The sequence below is a fragment of the Pristiophorus japonicus genome, chromosome 3 (genome assembly GCF_044704955.1).
Source record: "Pristiophorus japonicus isolate sPriJap1 chromosome 3, sPriJap1.hap1, whole genome shotgun sequence".
NCBI lineage: Eukaryota > Metazoa > Chordata > Chondrichthyes > Pristiophoridae > Pristiophorus > Pristiophorus japonicus.
Window position 1 is genome coordinate 143,803,605 of NC_091979.1, and position 23,638 is coordinate 143,827,242.

Here is a 23,638-nt window from a genome sequence, read left to right on the forward strand (position 1 = left end):
TCGCTGGACACCCAGCGGAAAAAGAAGAAAGAAGGCAGGAATTAACCTGGCCACCCGGAGACGGGTGGCAGATGTATATATATATAGTACGATATGAATTTAAGTATGTTTAGTGAGTAATTTAGAGTAGTGTAAGATTATCTGTGTAATGATAAGTAGATATGTATTAGTTACTGGTGTAAGGAAAAGAATCTACCTGTGCAGCTGTTAAAATAGGCGCAGGCCGGGTAACACCCGGGAGTAAGAAGAATCTACCGGTATAACTGTTAAGGGAAGCACCGGTGAGATAACAAACAAAAGCGGCTGTGAGATAAAAGTTATCAGCCGACACCAGTCCACAAGGAACTGAATAAGACAGCCAGACGATACTATGTCTGAAAGAAAGAGAGCCCAATTTGGAACTCGGTCACCTTTGTCAAGCCAGAGAGCTCTCTCAGGGCTAGACAATCTGTTTTATGTGCCCCTACAGGAAAGAAAACAGGATGGAAAGAATCCTGCTCCTGCTCGCCCTGATAAGGATGTGCAGCGGCAACCGAGGAGATGTGGAAAAATCCCTCATTTACGGGTGTTCAGGAGGAAGAGCACTGATCGTAACCGCCGGGGGTGGCCCCCCAGACATGGAAGAACTCACCGTTTATGCCCACAAGGAAAGATGGCCAGGGTAGCTGGGATCTAATTCTACCCGCTACTTCAGCCAGGAAGGTTTTACCAACGGGGAGGCCTCAGTTCCATGCCCCCGGATATGGATCATCACTGCCCGAGTCAGTGTTACAGAGGGAAAACTTGTATGTTTGACTTGCAAAGGAAACATTCCCCTAGGAAGATGGTGGTGGCTCAGAAAACTCAGCAAGGACACATGGGACCAGGAATCGGACTGGGAAAGACTCGGTAATGATACGTACCGCACCATCACGGGGACAAAGGGAGGAGTAAAAGTGTGTTGGGACAAATGGTGGGAATCCGAACAAGGAATTTATGTTTGCATGCGGGATCAGAGAGTATTTGCCCGCAGGCATATCGATCGCCTTCGCCAGGCAATGGCAAAATGAAGGGGAAGGGATGGGGTGGGATTCTAGCCTACACGGGTGCGCGGTCCCACACTCCCCACTCCCAATTAACGCCACCGAACTAAGAGCATACATTAAGAAACCCCTGCCCACAACCCCGCCAATACGCACAGTAATAGAAAGGGACCTGGGAACGGATTAGTATTGGTACCGACCGAAAAGGTGTTATACCAGGGGGTATATTATGCAGTAGCTTCAGTAATTTTAAACCTTACCGAGGTGCCCGAAGGAAACAGAACTGCTATATCAGGCTCTACTTAGAGACATGTTCAAGAAATGTTATGAGTTAGACTTTGGAAATGTAGACAAAGCAGACCTATACACCCTAAACGCTCGGGACACCATGGGCTCGGGGAGACTAGAAGGGGAATCATAAACGAGGTTTTCACTGCCTACAATACAGGATCCTCTGTAATAAATAGCCTAGATGACATCGCACTACAAACACAGATAAACGGCTCAAAGAAGGTTGGGGATAGCATCAAACAAGAAATTAGGGATGCATGCAATAAGGGTACTGTCATGTATTCAACTGTCATTGTAATCCATGTATAAACTGACCTAAGTTGTACACCGTGAGAACACTGATCACTAGGTAGTGAACTTGTGGGAGACACTCCTAACCTGGACTTTTAGGTATAAAAGGGGAAGCTCCACACACCTTCATCACTTCAGTGCTGGCAAATAAAGGTTACTAGTCACAGAGTGACCTTCTCTCTAGTATGGGCCTCGTATGCATTTGTACTGTATAGTAAGGACATAGTATTGGCGACGAGAATTTGGGATTTAAATCACGCGAGCATGGCCACTAGCAGCACAGAAGAGAGGTACTGTGTTGGTGATGATTGGGACGATTTTATTGAGAGGCTACAGCAAAGTTTCGTCACTAAGGAATGGCTGGGACAGGGTTCGGCCGACAAACGCAGGGCTCATCTCCTTACGGTTTGTGGATCCAGGGCGTACTCCCTGATGAAGGACCTTCAAGCACCAGAGAAGCCGGCGGACAAGACTTTTGAAGAGCTCAGTAAGTAGATCGGGGAACACTTTAAACCGGCGAGCAGCATGCACATGGCGAGACACCAGTTTTACACGCACCGGCGGCGAGAAGGGCAAAGCATTCCAGACTTCGTGGCAGACCTCCAGCGACTGGCGAGCCTATGTAAGTTCCCAGATGCATGCAGAGCGGAGATGCTGTGAGACTTTTTTATTGAGGGCATCAGGCACGCTGGGGTTTTCAGGAAACTGATTGAGACCCAGGACTTGACCCTGGAAACGACGGTTTTGATGGCCCAGACATTTATCTCAGGGGAGGAAGAGACCAGAATGATGTTTAACAAAAATCTTGGTTTAAATACAGCAAATGGACAGGGAGTCAACATTGCTAACACGGCACACAGTTCTCCAGGCAGACAGGGGCAATCGGACATGCCCGAGCATGTAGTTGAACCCAAAGGGGGAATTCAACAGAGACAATGGTTAGCTAAACGGCGATTCATGCCTTCGCAAGGGACAATGCGGCCAGTAATGGGGCCATCAACACCTGTCAATGGTGCGTTTAAGGACAGTTACAGAGACAGTCAGAGACGATCGACTGGTAATGGACCTTTTGTTTCCAACATCGGCTCACGTTGGAGGTATGGAGGCAAACACACAGCCAGAGCTTGCAGGTATCAGCAATATACCTGCAGAAATTGCGACGTCAGCGGTCACTTGGCGCATATGTGCAGGAAGCCTGCAGCCAGGTTGATGTACGAGGAGGACGGGCCTGATGTAAGCCCTACGAGGCCAAATGGACACTGGGGGAAATCACTGGAAGCTGAAGTTCAGCGAGTTCATGTGGAGCACATATACAGTTCATACACCAGGACGCCACCGATAATGATGAAAATGCTCCTCAATGGCATCCCAGTATCAATGGAGCTAGACACGGGGGCCAGCCAGTCCCTGATGAGTATCAAACAGTTCGACAAGTTGTGGGTGTCCAAGGCCAGGAGGCCAAAATTATTGCCGATTGACACACAGCTACGGACATATACAAAGGAGATCATTCCGGTGCTAGGCAGCGCCACCGTAGTCATGACTCACAAGATTCGGAGAACAGGTTGTCACTCTGGATTGTTCCAGGGCACGGTCTCGCACTGCTGGGGAGGAGTTGGCTTGCTGTCATGAACTGGAAATGGGGCAATTTCAATGCAATTTCTTCTGTGGAGTGAATATCATGCTCACAGGTCCTGGACAAATTTGACTCATTATTTCAACACGGCATTGGAACCTTCATGGGGACCAAGGTAGTGAGTCACATAAACTCGGACGCCAGGCCAGTACACCACAAGGCCAGAGCGGTGCCATACGTGATGCGGGAAAAGATAGAAGGCGAATTGGACCGCCTGCTGAGGGAAGGCATCATCTCGCCAGTCGAATTCAGTGACTGGGCGAGCCCGATTGTGCCGGTGCTCAAGGCGGATGGGTCGGTCAGGATATGTGGTGATTACAAGACCACCATCTATCGGCTGTCACTCCAATACCAGTACCCGCTACCGAGAGCGAAGGACCTCTTTGCGACATTATCCGGTGGCAAACTTTTTTCAAAATTGGACCGGACCTCAGCTTACATGACCCAGGAGCTGGCGAGTGAGTCGAAGAAGCTGACCACCATCACGACACACAAGGGGTTGTTTGAGTATAACAGATGTCCGTTTGGGATTTGCTTGGCCACCGCGATCTTTCAACGAAACATGGAAAGTCTCCTCAAGTCGATTCCAAGGACGGTGGTTTTTCAAGACAACATCCTCATCATGGGTTGCGATACTGAAGAACACCTCCACAACCTGGAGGAGGTGCTATGCAGACTGGACCGGGTAGGTCTGTGACTGAAAAAGGCAAAGTGCGTCTTCGTAGCTCCAGAGGTAGAATTCCTGGGGAGGAGGGTAGCAGCAGACGGGATCAGACATACTGCGTCCAAAACGGAAATGATCCAGAGAGCACCCAGACCCTGTAACACAATGGAGCTGCGTTCGTTCCTGGGCTCCTGACCTATTTTGGTAACTTTCTTCCCAAATTGAGCACGCTGCTAGAGCCGCTACACGTGTTCCTACGCAACGGTCGCGATTGGGTCTGGGGGGACAGCCAGGAAAGGGCTTTTGTTAGAGCACGCAATTTGTTATGCTCCAACAATCTGTTAACGCTATATGACCCATGTAAGAAACTTGTGTTAACGTACGATGCGTCGTCCTATGGGGTCGGATGTGTGTTGCAGTATGTTAATGCCAACGGTCAGTTACAGCCGGTAGCTTCTGCCTCCAGAAGTCTGTCCCAGGCAGAAAGGGGCTATGGGATGGTAGAAAAGGAAGCGCTAGCATGTGTATATGCAGTAAAAAAAATGCACCAGTACCTGTTTGGCAGGAAATTTGAGCTGGAGACAGATCACAAATCCCTAACGTCCCTTTTGGCCGACAACAAGGCCATAAATGCAAATGCATCGGCCCGCATACAGAGGTGGGCACTCACGTTAGCCGCCTATGACTATACCATTCGGCACAGACCGGGCACTGAAAACTGTGCCGATGCACTCAGCAGGCTCCCACTAGCCACCACCGAGGGGGCAACTGAGCATGATGCTGAGATGGTCATGGCTGTTGAAACTTTCGAAAGCGAAGGTTCACCTGTGACAGCCCATCAGATCAAAGTCTGGACAAATAGAGACCCGCTACTGTCTTTAGTCAAGAAATGTGTCCTGAATGAAGACTGGTCAGCCACGTACGGGGCATGTCCTGAGGAATTTAACCCATTTCACAGGCACAAGGATGAACTCTCGATTCAGGCCGATTGCCTACTATGGGGAAACTGAGTAGTCATGCCCCAGATGAACAGAGAGGCATTCATCCGAGAACTCCACAATGAGCACCCGGGCATTGTCATGATGAAGGCAATTGCCAGGTCACACGTTTGGTGGCCAGGGATAGATGCAGACCTGGAATTTTGTGTTCACAGGTGCAACACGTGTGCCCAGCTGGGCAATGCGCCCAGGGAAGCCCCCCTTAGCCCCTGGCCATGGCCCGCCAAGCCATGGTCATGCATCCATGTGGACTGCGCAGGTCCTTTCGTGGGAAAAATGTTGTTGCTTGTAGTAGACGCCTACTCCAAATGGATCGAGTGTGACATTCTCAATTCAAGCACATCCTCTGCTACGGTAGAAAGTCTACGGGCAATGTTCGCCCCCATGGTCTACTGGACGTCTTGGTCAGCGACAATGGCCCGTTTACAAGCATTGAGTTCCTGGACTTCATGGCAGGAAATGGTATCAACCATGTCAGAATGGCACCGTTCAAGCCGGCCTCAAATGGCCAGGCGGAACGAGCAGTGCAGATAATCAAACAGGGGATGCTCAGAGTCCACAGGGGTTCCCTACAAAGCCGCTTATCACGCCTCCTGTTGGCCAATAGATCCCGACCACACTCACTCACAGGGGTTCCACCCGCAGAGTTGCTAATGAAAATGATGTTCAAAACCAGGTTATCCCTCATACACCCCACCATCAAAGAAATTGTTGAGAGCAGGCGCCGGTCGCAATGTAACTACCATGACGGAAATGCGAGGGGGCGATATATTGATGTCAATGACTCTGTCTTTATCCTCAACTACGCTGCAGGGGCCAAATGGCTCGCAGGCACTGTGATTGCCAAAGAGGGGAATAGGATTCTGGTAGCTAAACTTACCAATGGACAAATCTGCCGCAAACACGTGGATCAAACAAAAAGGAGGTTCAGCAACCCCATAGAAGAAGCAGAGGAAGAACACGATGTAGAGTTCACTCCACCACAGGTGACCGAACACCGGAACGAAGTGGAGGAGAGCCCAGTCACTGTGGGCAGTCCAGACAGGCCTGAGGCACCGCAAACAGCAGACACTCAGGCCAGCGCCCAACAACCGGAGCCCCAAATCAGGCGCTCTACAAGGGAGCGTAAACCACCAGAGAGACTTAAACTGTGATCCCAATAAGACTTTGGGGGGGAGGTGATGTCATGTATTCAACTGTCATTGTAATCCATGTATAAACTGACCGAAGTTGTACACCGTGTGAACACTGACCACTAGGTGGTGAACTTGTGGGAGACACTCCTAACCTGGACTTTCAGGTATAAAAGGGGAAGCGCCACCCACCTTCATCACTTCAGTGCTGGCAAATAAAGGTCACTGGTCACAAGAGTGACCTTCTCTCTAGTATGGGCCTCGTGTACATTTATACTGTATAGTAAGGACATATTAGGTACAGCAATTATCATGGGTGACTTTAATCTACATATTGATTGGGCTAACGAAACTGGTAGCAATGCGGTGGAGGAGGACTTCCTGCAGTGTATGAGGGATGGTTTTCTGGACCAGTATGTCGAGGAACCAACTCGGGAGCTGGCCATCCTAGACTGGGTGATGTGTAATGAGAAAGGACTAATTAGCAATCTTGTTGTGCGAGGCCCCTTGGGGAAGAGTGACCATAACATGGTAGAATTCTTTATTAAGATGGAGAGTGACACAGTTAATTCAGAAACTAGGGTCCTCAACTTAAGGAAAGGTAACTTCGATGGTTTGATGCGTCAATTGGCTAGAATAGACTGGCAAATGATACTTAAAGGGTTGACGGTGGATAAGCAATGGCAAACATTTGAACATCACATGGATGAACCTCAGCAATTGTACATCCCTGTCTGGAGTAAAAATAAAATGGGGAAGATGGCTCAACCATGGCTAACAAGGGAAATTAAGGATAGTGTTAAATCCAAGGAAGAGGCATATAAATTGGCTAGAAAAAGCAACAAACCTGAGGACTGGGAGAAATTTAAAATTCAACAGAGGAGGACAAAGGGTTTAATTAAGACGGGGAAAATACAGTACGAGAAGAAGCTTGCCGGGAACATAAAAACTGACTGCAAAAGCTTCTGTAGATATGTGAAGAGAAAAAAATTAGTGAAGACAAACGTAGGTCCCTTGCAGTTGGATTCAAGTGAATTTATAATGGAAAACAAAGAAATGGCAGTCCAATTGAACAAATACTTCAGTTCTGTCTTCACGAAGGAAGACACAAATAACCTTCCAGAAGTACGAGGGGACCGAGGGTGTAGTGAGCAGGAGGAACTGAAGGATATCCTTATTAGGCGGGAAATTGTGTTAGGGAAATTGATGGGATTGAAGGCCGATAAATCCCCGGGGCCTGATAGTCTGCATCCCAGAGTACTTAAGGAAGTGGCCTAGAAATAATGGTTGCATTGGTGATCATTTTCCAACAGTCTATCAACTCTGGATCAGTTCGTATGGACTGGAGGGTAGCTAATGTAAAAGGGAGCAAGCGGGTAATTATAGACCGGTTAGCCTGGCATCAGTAGTGGGGAAAATGTTGGAATCAATTATTACGGATGAAATAGCAACGCGTTTGGAAAGCAGTGACAGGATCGGTCCAAGTCAGCATGGATTTATGAAAGGGAAATCATGCTTGAATAATCTTCTGGATGTAACTAGTAGAGTGGACAAGGGAGAACCAGTGGCTGTGGTATATTTGGACTATCAAAAGGCTTTTGACAAGGTCCCACACAAGAGATTGGTGTGCAAAATCAAAGCACATGGTATTGGGGGTAATATACTGACCTGGATACAGAACTGGTTAGCGGACAGGAAGCAGAGAGTCAGGATAAACGGGTCCTTTTCAGAATGGCAGGCAGTGACTAGTGGAGTGCTGCAGGCCTACAGTCAGTCTGCAGCAAGCCATCACCATCAGCCGGGCATTTATGACCTCGACTTGCAGCACCAAACAGATTATCCATACGGTCTCGAACCCGGCAGGTACTATTCACAGGATAGCGCCTGTCATGGACAAAACTGCAGAACGTGGCTCTGCCCAGGGCCCTGGAAATCAGTCTGCCGATGGGGGCTAATAGAATAGCACCATGCTGGCGCGGTGGAGGAAGCCATGGGGCTCACCGGTGCAGGTTTGCGGAGCATACGTGCAATACCTGCCATACGAAAGGCCACCTTCAGCGTATGTGCAAAAGAAACATGACTCACCATGTCGCTGAGGAGACGGTAGAAAATCTGCTATCCAGCGAGGAGCATTGCGGTTTGGCTCGACGGGCATCTCAGCCCCAGGTAGAAGATGATGCGTTTGGACTGTATACGTGTACCGACGATTCGGCCCCAGTGATTATGGAAGTCAATATTAACGGAGTCCCAGTGAGTATGGAAGTGGACACGGGGTTGGGTCAGTCGCTGATGAGTCAGGAAACTTTTGATAATCTCTACATGGGGGGGGGAAGAGGGAAGTGGATGGTCATGGACTCACACTCACAAATCAACCAGGATGAACCAGCACATATTTTCTATGTTTCTATGCTTCTATGTTTCTATGTAAGAACCAGTTGAGAAAAATCCTGAAACAAGAGAACACAGTAGTAGGTTCAGAACTACACGAGGACCAGGCTATGACTGTCCATTTAAAAGAAATAGTGGCTGAGCTGGAAAAACATGCACAGACAGTGAATGCACTCATACGGGAGGAGAGAAACGCTTCGGACCAGGCTGCACAGAACGAGGTGTGCGTACTATATGGGGTATGGTTGTTGGGTGAGGGCCGCAACAACCTGGAGAATTTAAAACAAGGTTTAGTCCCCTCCTGGATCTTAACAAGCACCTCGCAGCCCTCCACCCGTACAGCAATTCACTAAGCCCGTGCCAGCTCCGCCTAGCCTCTGAAGCCGACCCTGTCCCAGTAGACACTGGGAAATCTAACCACACCATTATGGGAATCGTACTAAGGATGCCGGTCATGGGTGGGACAGCCCAACCCGCACCGGTATACCGGGTAGACAACATTGGAGTTATTCAGGGAAGTGCACACATTCGTTTCGCAGTGGTCCCACCCTATGTCATAAAGTGGAAACACGCTGTAACGGGTACTGACCTCTCCGGGTGCCGGAGCAGGGGTGCACACGTAATACTGTGTCCCGAGTACTTGAGTACCCATTCAAAGTCACAGTGTGGGTTTAAAGCTGCTGGCGCACAGCCTATTAACTGCACCATGGAGGTAATGGCACAAGATCATGTCCCTCCACAGGTAGCATACATAGGGGGTGGGACATATTGTGTCACCACCAGTGCGCCCCACTACCACAACATGGACACTTTTGGTGTCCGGTAAGTGGCAGCAGTTTTTGCTTCAAACCTGAGGCATCAGTTCAAGTGGCCCAGGATCGGATTGTCCCCATTCCTGAACCCTCCACTGTTCACCTCACTGTGAAGGAAAACATTACAAACCTGCAGGATTATGTTGTACATTTTGGCTATGCAATTCCCCCTCTACCCGAACACCTTACCGCCCTGCTAAAAGCTGTAATTATCTCACAAAAACACTCTAGAACAGAAAACAATTGAGATAAGGAAAAGGATTCTTGCGATCACAATTCCACCTTGGTGGGACCTTTTCAAAAATATAGAAGTCCCAGTCTGGATCCGAATCGCTTCCCACACTTTAATTATCTGTCAACTTGCGATTATTCTTTACTTATGGTGTCTCACTTGCCGAGTGAAACGCAGAGGCCGACAAGTCAGGCACCAAAAGGTACTATACGCTCCTTGGCTGAACTTGGGAATCACGCAGGGAGGAGTGACACCACACTACCATGTTTAATTTGTATTTGATTTATCTGCTGTAAACCGCAACATATCGAGTGTTGTAAGAGCGTTACTTAAAAAATGTGTTTGACTATGTACCTTTATATTACTTGAGAATGTGTTTTGACTATGTGTTTTTATTTTACTTTACTTAAGTTGTGTTTGACTGTATACCGTTATTTTACTGTGAAAACTGAGTAAAGGAGGGGCATCGTACCCCCCTATGCTGTAACCGAACTGTAGTGATTGTATTCGCCTGTAAATTGCATTGCATTTCAACGGGGGATGCACGTTAATGCTTAGCTAGTATAAATGCAGGGAAGGTTGACTCTCAGGAGCAGGAATTTTGCTTACCTTGATTGACACTCAAGAGTGTGGAGTGTCAACAGGGGGGACTGAAGGATGCAAAATTCACGAGAACCTCCCCAGTGTTTGGGTTCATTTCGAAAGGAAATTTAATTTGGGACTATCTACCGGAGAGTTTGAAAGCCTAAAGTGCTTATGGAAGAAACTAAGAACTTTAATCAAATTTTGGACTTTTACAAGACAAATTCAAGCCTGTGGGCAGGCCTAGGAAACAAAAGGAGCCCACTTGATTATTAGAATTGTCTGGGTGCTGGGACTAAGTTAACTTGTCTGGAGGAATGGACATTCAAAAGCCCTTCTCCACAAGAGACATTTACATTACAACAATAATTAAGAGATGGCCAACCATCAAACCAAACGGAGAAAAGCCATCTTCAACATGAATAAGAACAAAGGGCCCAACAAAGGGCCTGTATGCGAAAAACCAAGCACAAAAGGACATTGCGATTACCATGATAATATTTCCATCAGGAAATAGATTTAGAAATGCAACCCACCCAAAGAATTCTGAACTGATTTGGCGCGAAGATTAGAACTGCTCAAACCGTATAACTGGCCCTTGGTTTTAACAGAGGTTAGGGGTCGCTATGTGCTACAAGGTTGCTACTACCTCAGGAGACACTGATGCCATACTACGCCTATGTCATCAAGAAGGGAGAGAAACCAACGCGAAAGTTGTAAACTAACTTCTCCAGCCTCGAAGTCCTGAAGGAAGGAAAAATATCACCATCGCGGCAGCAACCGACCACAACCAACGTGGTACCAACGAAAACCACCGCGATCGACCAACCTCGAAACAAAACTTCAACAGGAAGAAACCGAAGAATCGAAAGTTTCCACTCTATAATCTAAGGCCTGACTACCAACAGGTGAAAACATTACCTAAAGAGACATTGAATCTATTTCTAATGAAGAAAACCGGGTACTTACCCCATAGATCCAAAACGCGCCTTACCGCATCAGCGGACTCAACCCAACTGAAGATTGCGCAGTCCGATGTTCGGGGTACGGCAAGCAGAACCTACAGAACTCAACAAACCTCAAAATCGTGAACTACCGCTAACTGACCAGAAAGGATTGGTAAGCATAGTCCCTGCCATCCCTGGAGTCTAACCTAGCTAGGATTGGGTGCTGGGAGGTGTAATTTTCACTGTAACCCCCTTTGAATGTGTGATGTATGTTCTTTATTAGAGTGATTATAAGTTTGACATTGTATTTTCTTGTCCGTAATAAAATCAAAGTTCTTTTGCACCAAATCAGTTGTCCTTTGCACTTTGTCACACCCCCCCCCCCCCCCGCCAAATAAACCCGGAGTCTAGAATCCAAGGGAGTGGGAGCGATTCGAACCGCTCAAGTAGGTCAGAGGTGAACCTGACCTCCAGGACCACCCCCTTACACAGTCTCTGTCACAGGTGGGGCAGTCGTTGAAGGAAAGGGTGGGTGGGGAGTCTGGTTTCCCGCATGCTCCTTCTGCTGTCTGCGCTTGGTTTCTGCATGGTCTCGGCGAAGAGACTCGAGCAGCTCAGCGCCCTCCCGGATGTTCTTCCTGCACTTTGGGCGGTCTTGGGCCAGTGATTCCCAGGTGCCGGTGCGGTGTTGCACTTTATCAAGGAGGCTTTGAGAGTGCCCTTGAAGCGTTTCCTCTGCCCACCTGGGGCTCACTTGCTGTGTCGGAGTTCTGAGTAGAGCACTTGCTTAGGGAGTCTCGTGTCGGGCATGTGGACGATGTGGCCCATCCAACAGAGCTGGTCGAGTGTGGTCAGCGCTTCGATGCTGGGGATGTTGGCCTGGGCAAGGACACGGACGTTGGTGTGTCTATCCTCCCAGTGGATTTGCAGGATCTTGCGGAGGTAGCGCTGGTGGTACTGCTCCAGTGTTTAGGGGTGCCTGTTGTACATAGTCCATGTCTCTGAGACGTATAGGAGGGCCGGTATCACCACTGCTCTGTAGACCATGAGCTTGGTGCCGAGTTTGAGGTCCTGGTCTTCAAATACTCTCTTCCTTAGGCGACGGAAGGCTGCACTGGCACACTGAAGGTGGTGTTGGACTTTGTCATCGATGTCTGCCCTTGTTGACAGTAGGCTTCCAACTTATGGAAAATGGTCCACGTTGTCCAAGGCCGTGCTGTGGATTTTGATGACCGGGGGCAGGTTAGTAGAGGAACTTTGTCTTACGGATGTTTAACGTAAGGCCTATGCTCTCGTACGTGGGTGTATGAAAGCATGGGTCTTACACTAAACAAAATGCCTAGAACGCCACCTTGTTCCATCAGAAGGACAAATGCAAGGCAGCACAGCAACACTCTCCCTCCAAACACTGGCATCTGCTCCATTGCGTCATCGTTTGAGTGAGGGTCCGCAAAGATGTGCATCACCCACGCCAAATACACCAACAGTGACTCATCAACCGCGCCAAATACACCAACAGTGACTCATCAACCGCGCCAAACGCACCAACGATGACTCATCAGCCCTGCGCGCGTGCGTGGAAGCGGAGGGGGCGTGTTTGAGTGATGCGGCGCATTGACCAATCAGCAGCCGGGTGGGGCAGGTGCAGGGTAGGTTGTGAGCCGCCTTGTGCATTTCGCAGCAGGGTTGTGGAGCTGGTTCGTTCTCAGTCAATCAGTGATTCCCCCTCCGCACCCTGCTTCCCACTCAGACGCCGAAAAGCCAGCATCATGTTGCGGGCGGGGAGCTCTGTTCTCCTCCTGCGGGAGCTGCTGGAGACTGGCCTGAGGCCTGCGGGCAGGCTCTGTCGCCCCTCCGCGACTGTCGACGTCCCCAGAAGGCTGGAGTCACGGCTGCCGCTTCGTCTGCAGCAGCTGCTGCTCCTCCAGCACCAAGGTCACCGGCAGCAACATCGAGCCGCTTACTGTACCGACAGCAAATCCGACGGCGCACTGGCCGAGGGAAGCGCAGCCAAACCACCAGTCTCCACCAATAACGTGGCACTGGAAAAGTAAGCATCAGAAAATGAGTAAGAAAGCCCAGTGAAATGGGAAGTGAGGAATAGGAGTGGGCAGTGGAAAGAGATGTTTATAGAACAGTAGCACATTCCGGTAATCTCTTGTAGGTTAAATTCCTGTAATCCTGATCCCATATTTAATCCAGTGATTATAGATCAAGTGTTTATAATACTGTGTATAGTTTTTGTATGTGCTGTGTGTCTTATGAAATGTTAATTTTAAAGTAACATGGTCTATATCATGTGTATTTCTGTAATACCTGCAACTAATTGACTTGTGTACAGACGTTTCTTGATTAACTAAAATATCTTCATAACGCTCCAAGACATTATATCACATAGATGTTTCACGGTTTTATCTTCAAATTATGTATCTTTATTGATGGTACTTATTAATGTGCCTCCTTAATTATATATTTGAGTGTCTCTGATTTGCCTAGCCTACAGTATTCTTATGTAGTCCTACACTATTCCTATGTAGTCCTCTCTGACTGATGCAGTTATGTGGAGAGACTGGAGAAGCTGGGGTTGTTCTCCTTTGAGCAGAGAAGGTTAAGAGGAGTTTAGATAGTTCAAAATCATGAATGGCTTTGATAGAGTAAATAATGAGAAACTGGCAGAAGGGTCTGTCAGCCGAGAACACATTTAAGCTAATTGGCAAAAGAGCCAAAAACTACATGACTTTCTTATACAGTGAGTTGTGATTGATCTGGAATGCATGGTCTGAAAGGGTGGTGAGAGCAGATTCAATAGTAACTTTCAAAAGGGAATTGGATAAATAAACTTGAAGGGGGACAAAAAATTACAGCGCTCTGTGGGAAGAGCAGAGAAATGGGACTATTTGGATAGCTGTTTCAAAGAGTCGGCACAGACACACTGGGCCGAATGGTGGCCTCCTTTGCTGTATGATTGAACTGCTCCAAATCTGTTTCTGGGTTCTGTCACTATTAGTGTTGCTTGCTGTTCCCAGGTTTCCAATTTTTCCGACAGCTTAGCATGAACATTCTCAAAATTTCAAGCATGTTTTTGCTGTTCAGCCTCTTAACAACCAAGTCCCCCAAATCAGACACCAACCCAAAAATCCTCAATACCTCCTTGACCTAGCACACCACTAATTCCTATTAACCACCCTTTGTATCCTGGTACATCATTGCTCCTCAGATCTGCAGTTAGACATGAAATAAAGTCAGGCTATCAGCATAATATTCTCAGGAATTCCTCGCTCATTTGTAATTTTCCTTTTCTCCTTTGACGCCATGATGATTATTTCACATCTGCGAACACATACTTGCAATTCTGCAGAGCAGTTCAATCTGTCAGTCGAGGTTTTTTTAATTCTTTAACTAAAATCAATTTTTCCATGATTTAACTGATTCTCAGATTTTGTGTAATTTTATTTTAACTAGAATTGCAATCCAACAAGTACTTAAATGTATGGCAAAAATGGCAAATTACAATCTCAATGAATAATTTAACCTGAAAACATTTATTATGGCTTAATAAATGTAAAATACAAATTTAAATTTGATAAACTACCTCATGGGATCCAGGGCAAAGTGGCAAGTTGGATCCAAAATTGGCTCGGAGGCAAGAAGCAAAAGGTGATAGTCGATGGGTGTTTTTGTGACTGGAAGGCTGTTTCCAGTGGGGTTCCACAGGGCTCAGTACTAAGTCCCTTGCTTTTTGTGGTATATATCAATGATTTGGACTTGAATGTAGGGGGCATGATTAAGATAATGCAAAAATTGGCTGTGTGGTTGATAATGAAGAAGACAGCTGGAGACTGCAGGAAGATATCAATGGACTGGTCAGGTGGGCAGAACAGTGACAAATGGAATTCAATCCGGAGAAGTTTGAGCTAATGCAGTTGGGAAGGGCTAACCAGGCAAGGGAATACACAATAAATGGTAGGATACTGAGAAGTGTAGAGGGACATTGGAGTGCATGGTAGCAGGCCAGGTAGATAAGGTGGTTAAAAAGGCATATGGAATACTTGCCTTTATTAGCCGAGAAGTAGAATACAAGAGCATAAAGGTTATGCTTGAACTGTATAAGACATTAGGCCACAGCTAGAGTACTGTGTGCCGGTCACCACATTACAGGAAATTGCACTAGAGAGGGTACAGAGGAGAATTGAGGATGTTGCCTGGACTGAAGAATTTTAGCTATGAGGAAAGAATAGATAGGCTGGGGTTGTTTTCTTTGGAACAGAGGAAGCAGAGGAAGACCTTTATTGAGGTGTATAAAATTATGAGGGGCCTGGATAGAGTGAATAGGAAGGACTTATTTCCCTTAGAGGGGTCAATAACCAGGGGGAACAAATTTAAAGTAAGTCGAAGGAGGTTTAGAGGGAATTTGAGAATATTTTTTCACTGAGGGTAGTGGGGGTCTGGAACTCACTGCTTGAAAGGGTGGTAGAGGCAGAAACCGTCATAGCATTTGAAAAGTACTTGGCAATGCGCTTGGTGTCATAACCTACAAGGTTATGGACCAAGAGCTGGAAAGTGGAATAAGGCTAAATAGCTCTTTATCGGCTGGTATGGACACGATGGGCCGAATGGCTGCCTCCTGTACTGTAAATTTCCATGACTATGCTGACTGTGTATCACATGCCTGCGTCACTCACCTTGACGATGGCACATATTCAACATGCAGATTGTTGTCCCGTTTACTTATTTAGCTCAAAATTCATATTTGTAAAACAGCAACAAGCCACTAAGATTGTGAAAGTATGGATTAATCACCTTGGAAAGCAGGTAGATAAATGAGAGGTGTATGAAAACAATGAATTGAGCTTGAGTAGTCAGAAAAATCTACCAACAGAAATTAATATCAATGGTTTGGATTGAAAAACTCAATGCAAACTGGTCAAATTTATATTAAACGGAGAGGAACAGTTGATTGAGGAGCCAACTTGGGAAATAACAAGAGTTGGACAAAATTCCTAAGTTCTTGGATGAAATTTAATATGGATTAATGTAATATGCTGCCCATCAGGAAGTTAAAATGGGCAATAGGTACTGCATGAATCACTAAGGATGTAGCTGAAGTAGATCTATGGATCCTAGTTAACTTGCCACTCAACATGCTCAATCACTGCAGAGTAGCAAACCAACAAAGCAAGTAGAATGATGTGTTCAAATTGTGTATTGCTTTGGTTAGATTACAACTTGAGTACAGGTCACTTTGGTCAGCAAAACACAAGGGAGATATTCAAGTCCTGAAAGAAGAAAAGAAACACTTGCATTTATATGGTGCTCTTTGACCTCAGGACGTCCCAACGTGCTTTATAGCCAACAAAGTACTTTTGAAATGTAGTCAGTTTTATTGTAGAAAATGTGGCAGCCATATTGCACACAGCAAGGTCCCACAAACAGCAATGTGATGATGGCCTATAATTCCCTGGTTTCCCCCTCTCGCCAGTCTTCAATAGTGGAGTTACATGGGCATATTTTCAATCTAAAGGGATGATTCCTGAATCGAGAGAACTTTGGAAGAGTTAGGCCATCTGCAATGTGCTCACCTTTAAAACCCTGCGATGGAAACCATCTGGTCCTGGGGATTTTTGACTCTTTAATGCCACTATTTTTTTCATTACTGTTATTTTGGTTACATTAATTTTATTGAGCCACTGTCCCTGATTCAATATTAGCTTCCTTGGGATTTCTGGCATACTATCCTCTTACTCTATTGTAAATACTGATGCAAAATAAATATTCAACATGTTGATTTCCATTGACTATCACCGCTACCAGTTTTCAAGGGACCAACTTCTAACCACCACCTTTTTTTTCCTAATATAATTAACATTTTTTGATGTTGATATCCCTTGCAAGTATCTTTTCATACTCCTTTTTTGTAGATCTTACTATCTGTTTTGTCACCCTATGTTGTTCTTTGTTTCTTTCCCATTCACCAGAATCTGTGCTACTTTTTGCATTTTTGTATGCTTTTTCTTAGTTTTATGCTGTCTCTTGCCTCTAGTAGTCCATGGCTTTTTTTGGCAAATAGAGCTCTTGCTCCTCAGAGGTATAAGCTGGTTCTGTATCACACACTTTTTTGAACACCTCAGGAAAGTTGGAGGGGGCAGCTTAGAATGATTTAACAATTGGATGTTGCAATGGGTGATCGTAGAGTCTTTATGTATGGACGCATTAAGAAAGGCCCAATGCCTAATTCATTAGTGTTTATCTCAAGACAAATTAGGAGGCTATTCCTTCCTGTATGCACCTGTGTGTACAGCTTCTGTAAATTTGTGATGGCCGAAATAGTGGTCATTGTCAGGACTTGCTGTCTGTAAGCTTTACCCCCTCCAGTTGGAATGTTGTATTTAATTTTGGACCACTTATTGGGTACATAACTATGGAAAATGTGCAGGGTCAGTTCATTCGGATTAACTGCAGATGAGGGATTAAAGTTAAGAAACTTGAGAAGTTGGGGCTTTTTTCACTAAAGCTAACCTGGTTTACAGGTGACCTGATGCATGCCTTCCAGATTGTGACGGAGCTACAAGATAAATAGTGATAGATTGTTGTCACTGGTTGGTGAATGGTAAAACATATGCACTTGTACTAAGATAATCAAAAATTAAAGGGGAGGTAAGAAAAAAAACTTGTTAAACAAGGATGGTTAGAATGTGGAATTCTCTACCACTTGTTGTTGTTGTTGTTGGATCATTAATTCTAAAAGGGAATTAGATAGTTTCTTGAAGGATTATTAAAGGTTGTGGTGAGCTGGAGAATTTGATTAGACTAGATAGTTTGTGTGGAGAATAATATTGGTGGTAAATTGAGAGATTGAGTGGCCTGTTTCCATGCTACCAATTTCTAAATCTGTTGAACATCAGCGGTGAATTACTAAGAATGAAATCCCCGGAAATCTATTTTTTAGGGCAGTGAAAGTAACTGGACTTTTATTCTGTATATTTATTAAAAAAAACATGAAAAATAAAGTAAAGCACAAACTTTTTTTTTAAAAGCAAGTAGATTGTTTTCATTTGTTTTTATGCCAATCTTTTATTTATATTTATGCCCTGTACTCAAGAAAGACTACATTTCTGGAAGGAGTATACTATTCAGCTTTGGGGAGGTTCTGAATAAAAGTCCTCAATTACTAAAATGTTCTGCTGTAACATATCACTAAGTACTGTTGCAGGAATATTTGGTAAAGAAGCAAATTAAAGTTTTTTTAGTCTTTGCTGCAAAAAGCCACACCCAACAGATTGGCAATAAATACAACCAGGTGTGCTCCTGAGTTGTGTGAAGAGATGATTTATGGAAGTATGACATACGTGTGGGAAAAAATGTTCCCTGCACTGCCTAACTTATAAATGTAGGTAATGTTCGCCTGAACTCCCACTAGCACCAAACCTTCAAGAATCAAATTCTTTATCCTCAAACATCTCAAGGCTACTGAGGCTAAACTTCAAACTCCTTTTTGGCACCTCACTCCAGAGGAAAAGATTGCCAATCAGAACAACTAATCTCCATATACAGGTACACACATATTTGTCATTCATAGTGAGAGGGGTTTTGAGGCTATTGCTTCATGTGCAAGTGAGAACTGCAGTGGTGAGTCATGCATTCAGTAAGCCTCCAATTCACAATTCAGCAGCTAGATGACCGCCAGAGAGAGCCTGAGAAATATATTAGCCATACATATTTATAAAAAGCAATTGGACAAAATGTTTCTTAGAGAGTTAAATGATTTGTGAAATGATCATGCAAGGTACATTTTGTTAATTGCAAACACATTAGAAACTGCAGAGAAATTTAAGGGGGATATTTCACGTTTTTGAACAAGAACTACAATGCTAAATCCAGCATATTTCTCTGGTATGTAAATCAGATCCTTACTCAAGTCAAACGTTCGTTTCTTTCTTCCTGCTGTGCAGTTTATGATTTTGCTGTACATTTTCCTCTTTCTGATTTCTTTGCTTACTTATTCTCTTTTGCACTTTTTCATTTGAAAAGAAAGTGCTCTGGCAGGAATAGAATCAGCAACCCCCTGACCATATCAAAGCCTAGCACTGTGTAATTTTTACAGCCCTAGTTAAATGAAAAATGTCTCAATTTTTTGGGACGGTTATTCAGATCCTTCCCCCACCTATGAGTAATGATATGATTGTATTTTTGTTGCACGAGGGTATGACTCAGACTACTGAATGAATACTTTTTCCAGTGGACTGATTTCTTTCATTTGAATTCTGCTGATGCACACCAATACAATTATATTTGATGAAATGGAAGTTTATTGTATTCATCACACTAAACCATAACCAAAGTCTTATTGATCACACATGAGCAATACAATTATAAAGGATAATCTCTGATGACTGCACCAGTAGCAGCAAAAAAAGTACAGCATTTTTACTCTTAGAATAGCATTTACAGTAGTGGAAAAAAATCCTAGCCCAAGAATAAAGCATGATGGGTGTTAGTGGTGTGACCTTAAAAAGGAGGATTCTAGCTCCATTATTCATAGGGACAATAAATCGTTTATAAAAAAAAAAATGATCAATGCTGTTTGACATTGCAGACACTCCTCGCTTCATTTCAGTATTTGAGATTGGGATGCTAACACCAAAATAAAAGTCATGATTCCTGTATATGTTTTGGTGTTTTCTAATCCTAACTCCATGATTTAAATGTTTATATTTCAAAATAATTGTGCTTTTTTTCCTCCAAAAATATACTTTATTCATAAAATTTTCACAATACATTGGAAAATAGCTCAGTACCTTGTCAGCAATTCCATATAATTCGTTTCGATGCTGACAGCAGTTCCATACTGTTGTGTATCTGTAAAGCATGCACTCCCATGTTCCGCCACCAGGGAGCTCATCCCCTGAAGTCCCAAGGGATCCCAGCATCCCTTGGGAGCACTGTATATAAGTCTGCTCCTAAGGCCTGTTCCTCACTCTGGAGTGTCTTATTAAAGACTGAGGTCACTATTACTTTAACCTCCCTGTGTGCAGCCTCATCTGTGTTAGGAACACAATACAGACAATGCACTAGCGTGCATTTCATTTCAAGGTACAGTTTAGTACAATCCGTAAATCACGTTACATGTAGTACTGTGCAAATGAGGATATTACATGGAGCAGATGAGGACAGGTTTACATTACATTCCAGAATACATTTCAATACCGATCACGAATCACGTTACATGCAGCACTATGCAGATGAAAGCAGTACATGGACTGGATGGGGATACATTTACATTTCTTTACAAGTTACTAAACAGTGCAGAGACTTTCATTATACATGGCACAAGACAGGTGTTTTTCAGTACATGGTGCTCTATGTATACAAGCAGATTAACAAGTACAGCCCGAGGGGGGTCTGATTCCATCCCCTGGGTTTACCATGGCGGAAGGGCCTTAAACTGTGGCTCTTCCCCATCGTGCCTTTGCCACGACTGCACCAATCTTTAGTGCGTCCCTCAGCACGTAGTCCTGGACCTGGGATTGTGCCAATCTGCAACACTGGGCCGTGGACATCTCCTTGCTCTGGAAGACCAGCAAGTTTTGGGAAGACCAAAGTGTGTGTCTCACCGAGTTGATGGCTCTCCAGCAGCAGATTATGTCTGTCTCAGTGTGCTCCCTGGGTGGTGTCGACATGGGAGGGTAAAACTTGTTCTAATGTTTAAAAAAAAATATTAGTTCAATGCAGATGTGTGAAGTGTTCATATTTTATTGACCTTGTAAATTAGGACTTGTCAAGTCTGTATTTTGTTTAATCAGAGTATTGTTGCAGTCTTCTATGCTATTAAAGTAACAAATATTTGGAAAAGAGAACAGCTCAGACTTCAAAGTGTATTTGTAACCGCCATAGAGTTAAAAGGAAGAATTTTTGAGAGCAACACCATTTAAAAGAAAGCTGATCTGAAAGATTATGAATTATTCATAGTATGTGCTGGAGCAGAGATGGGTGGGGTTTATGTATCCATATCAAACTTTGTCAAGTGGACAAATATGCTTGAATTGAAGCTGAATTGGTGGTAACTAACTCAATTTGGTCATTCTGAATGTATAGGTAATCCATATGAGGGGTAGTACCGTGCAGATTCACTACAATAATGGGGCTCAAAGGATTGCATTTTAAGTACGGGTTGCATAAACTAAGTTCCCTTATGTGTATTCCCTTGAGTTTAGAAGGTTGAGGGGTGATGTAATTCAGGTCTCTAAAATGAGAAAGGGATTGAATCGGGTTGATAGAGAAATTAATACCTTTGTGGGGGCATCTTGAAATTGGAGCAAGGCCATTCAGTGGTGAAATGATGAAACATTTTTTTTCACGCAAAAAGAGTAATGGAAATCTGGATCTCAGTCCCCCAAAAAGCTGTGGATGCTGGTTCAGTCTGTGGATGCTGGTTCAATTGACATTTTCAAGACTCTGATATTTTTGTTGGGTATGGTACCAAGGGATACAGAGCAAGGTGGGTAAATGAAATTGAGGTATATATCAGCCATGATCTAATTGAATGCCAGAACTGACTCAAGGCACAGAATGGTCTACTCCTGTTCATATCTTGTGTGTCTTGAGTGGTTCTTGAACACAATCTTATGACTAGGAGAGTATAATTTTGTACTTTGTAGAGCTGCAGAACACCAAAGGGCAAAAATCGTTAGTGGGAGTTGTGTACAGACCTCCAAACAGTAGTAGTGATGTTGGGGAGGGCATCAAACAGGAAATTAGGGGTGCATGAAATAAAGGTGCAGCAGTTATCATGGGTGACTTTAATATGCATATAGATTGGGCTAACCAAACTGGAAGCAATACGGTGGAGGAGGATTTCCTGGAATGCATAAGGGATGGTTTTCTCGACCAATATGTTGAGGAACCAACTAGGGGGGAGGCCATCTTAGACTGGATGTTGTGTAATGAGAGAGGATTAATTAGCAATCTCGTTGTGCAAGGCCCCTTGGGGAAGAGTGACGATAATATGGTGGAATTCTACATTCGGATGGAGAATGAAACAGTTAATTCAGAGACCATGGTCCAGAACTTAAAGAAGGGTAACTTTGAAGGTATGAGGCATGAATTGGCTCAGATAGATTGGCGAATGATACTTAAGGGGTTGACAGTGGATGGGCAATGGCAGACATTTAGAGACCGCATGGATGAACTACAACAATTGTACATCCCTGTCTGGCATAAAAAATAAAAAAGGGAAGGTGGCTCAACCGTGGCTATCAAGGGAAATCGGGGATAGTATTAAAGCCAAGGAAGTGGCATACAAATTGGCCAGAAATAGCAGCGAACCCAGGGACTGGGAGAAATTTAGAACTCTGCAAAGGAGGACAAAGGGTTTGATTAGGGCAGGGAAAATAGAGTACAAGAGGAAGCTTGCAGGGAACGTTAAAATGGACTGCAAAAGCTTCTATAGATATGTAAAGAGAAAAAGGTTAGTAAAGACAAACGTAGGTCCCCTGCAGTCAGAATCAGGGGAAGTCATAACTGGGAACAAAGAAATGGCAGACCAATTGAACAAGTACTTTGGTTCAGTATTCACTAAGGAGGACACAAACAACCTTCCGGATATAAAAGGGGTCAGAGGGTCTAGTAAGAAGGAGGAACTGAGGGAAATCCTTATTAGTCGGGAAATTGATGGGATTGAAGGCTGATAAATCCTCAGGGCCTGATGGACTGCATCCCATAGTACTTAAGGAGGTGGCCTTGGAAATAGCTGATGCATTGACAGTCATTTTCCAACATTCCATAGACTCTGGATCAGTTCCTATGACTACCCTCCACTCCAATGTAACTCCACTTTTTAAAAAAGGAGGGAGAGAGAAAACAGGGAATTATAGACCGGTCAGCCTGACATCGGTAGTGGGTAAAATGATGGAATCAATTATTAAGGATGTCATAGCAGCACATTTGGAAAGGGGTGATGTGATATGTCAAAGTTAGCATGGATTTGTGAAAGGGCAATCATGCTTGACAAATCTTCTGGAATTTTTTGAGGATGTTTCCAGTAGAGTGGACAAGGGAGAACCAGTTGATGTGGTGTATTTGGACTTTCAGAAGGCCTTTGACAAGGTTCCACACAAGAGATTAATGTGCAAAGTTAAAGCACATGGGATTGGGGGTAGTGTGCTGACGTGAAATGAGAACTGGTTGGCAGACAGGAAGCAAAGAGTAGGAGTAAATGGGTACTTTTCAGAATGGCAGGTAGTGACTAGTGGGGTACCGCAAGGTTCTGTGCTGGGGCCCCAGCTGTTTACATTGTACATTAATGATTTAGATGAGGGGATTAAATGTAGTATCTCCAAATTTGCAGATGACACTAAGTTGGGTGGCAGTGTGAGCTGTGAGGAGGATGCTATGAGGCTGCAGAGTGACTTGGATAGGTTAGGTGAGTGGGCAAATGCATGGCAGATGAAGTATAATGTGGATAAATGTGAGGTTATCCACTTTGGTGGTAAAAACAGAGAGACAGACTATTATCTGAATGGTGACAGATTAGGAAAAGGGGAGGTGCAAAGAGACCTGGGTGTCATGGTACATCAGTCATTGAAGGTTGGCATGCAGGTGCAGCAGGCGGTTAAGAAAGCAAATGGCATGTTGGCCTTCATAGCA

At 44.7% G+C, this 23,638-nt stretch overlaps 1 protein-coding gene across 2 annotated transcripts in view; it reads left to right on the forward strand.

The window, feature by feature from the left end:
• The first annotated feature begins 12,627 nt into the window (after positions 1-12,627).
• The window catches only part of glsa (glutaminase a), a 113,406-nt gene continuing 102,395 nt past the window's right edge, over positions 12,628-23,638 (forward strand). For both annotated transcript variants that reach the window (XM_070875876.1, XM_070875877.1), the window contains exon 1: positions 12,628-13,046. In XM_070875876.1, coding sequence (XP_070731977.1) covers positions 12,766-13,046 — 281 coding nt within the window. In that variant the 5' untranslated portion in view covers positions 12,628-12,765. The remainder of the gene's footprint in view (positions 13,047-23,638) is intronic.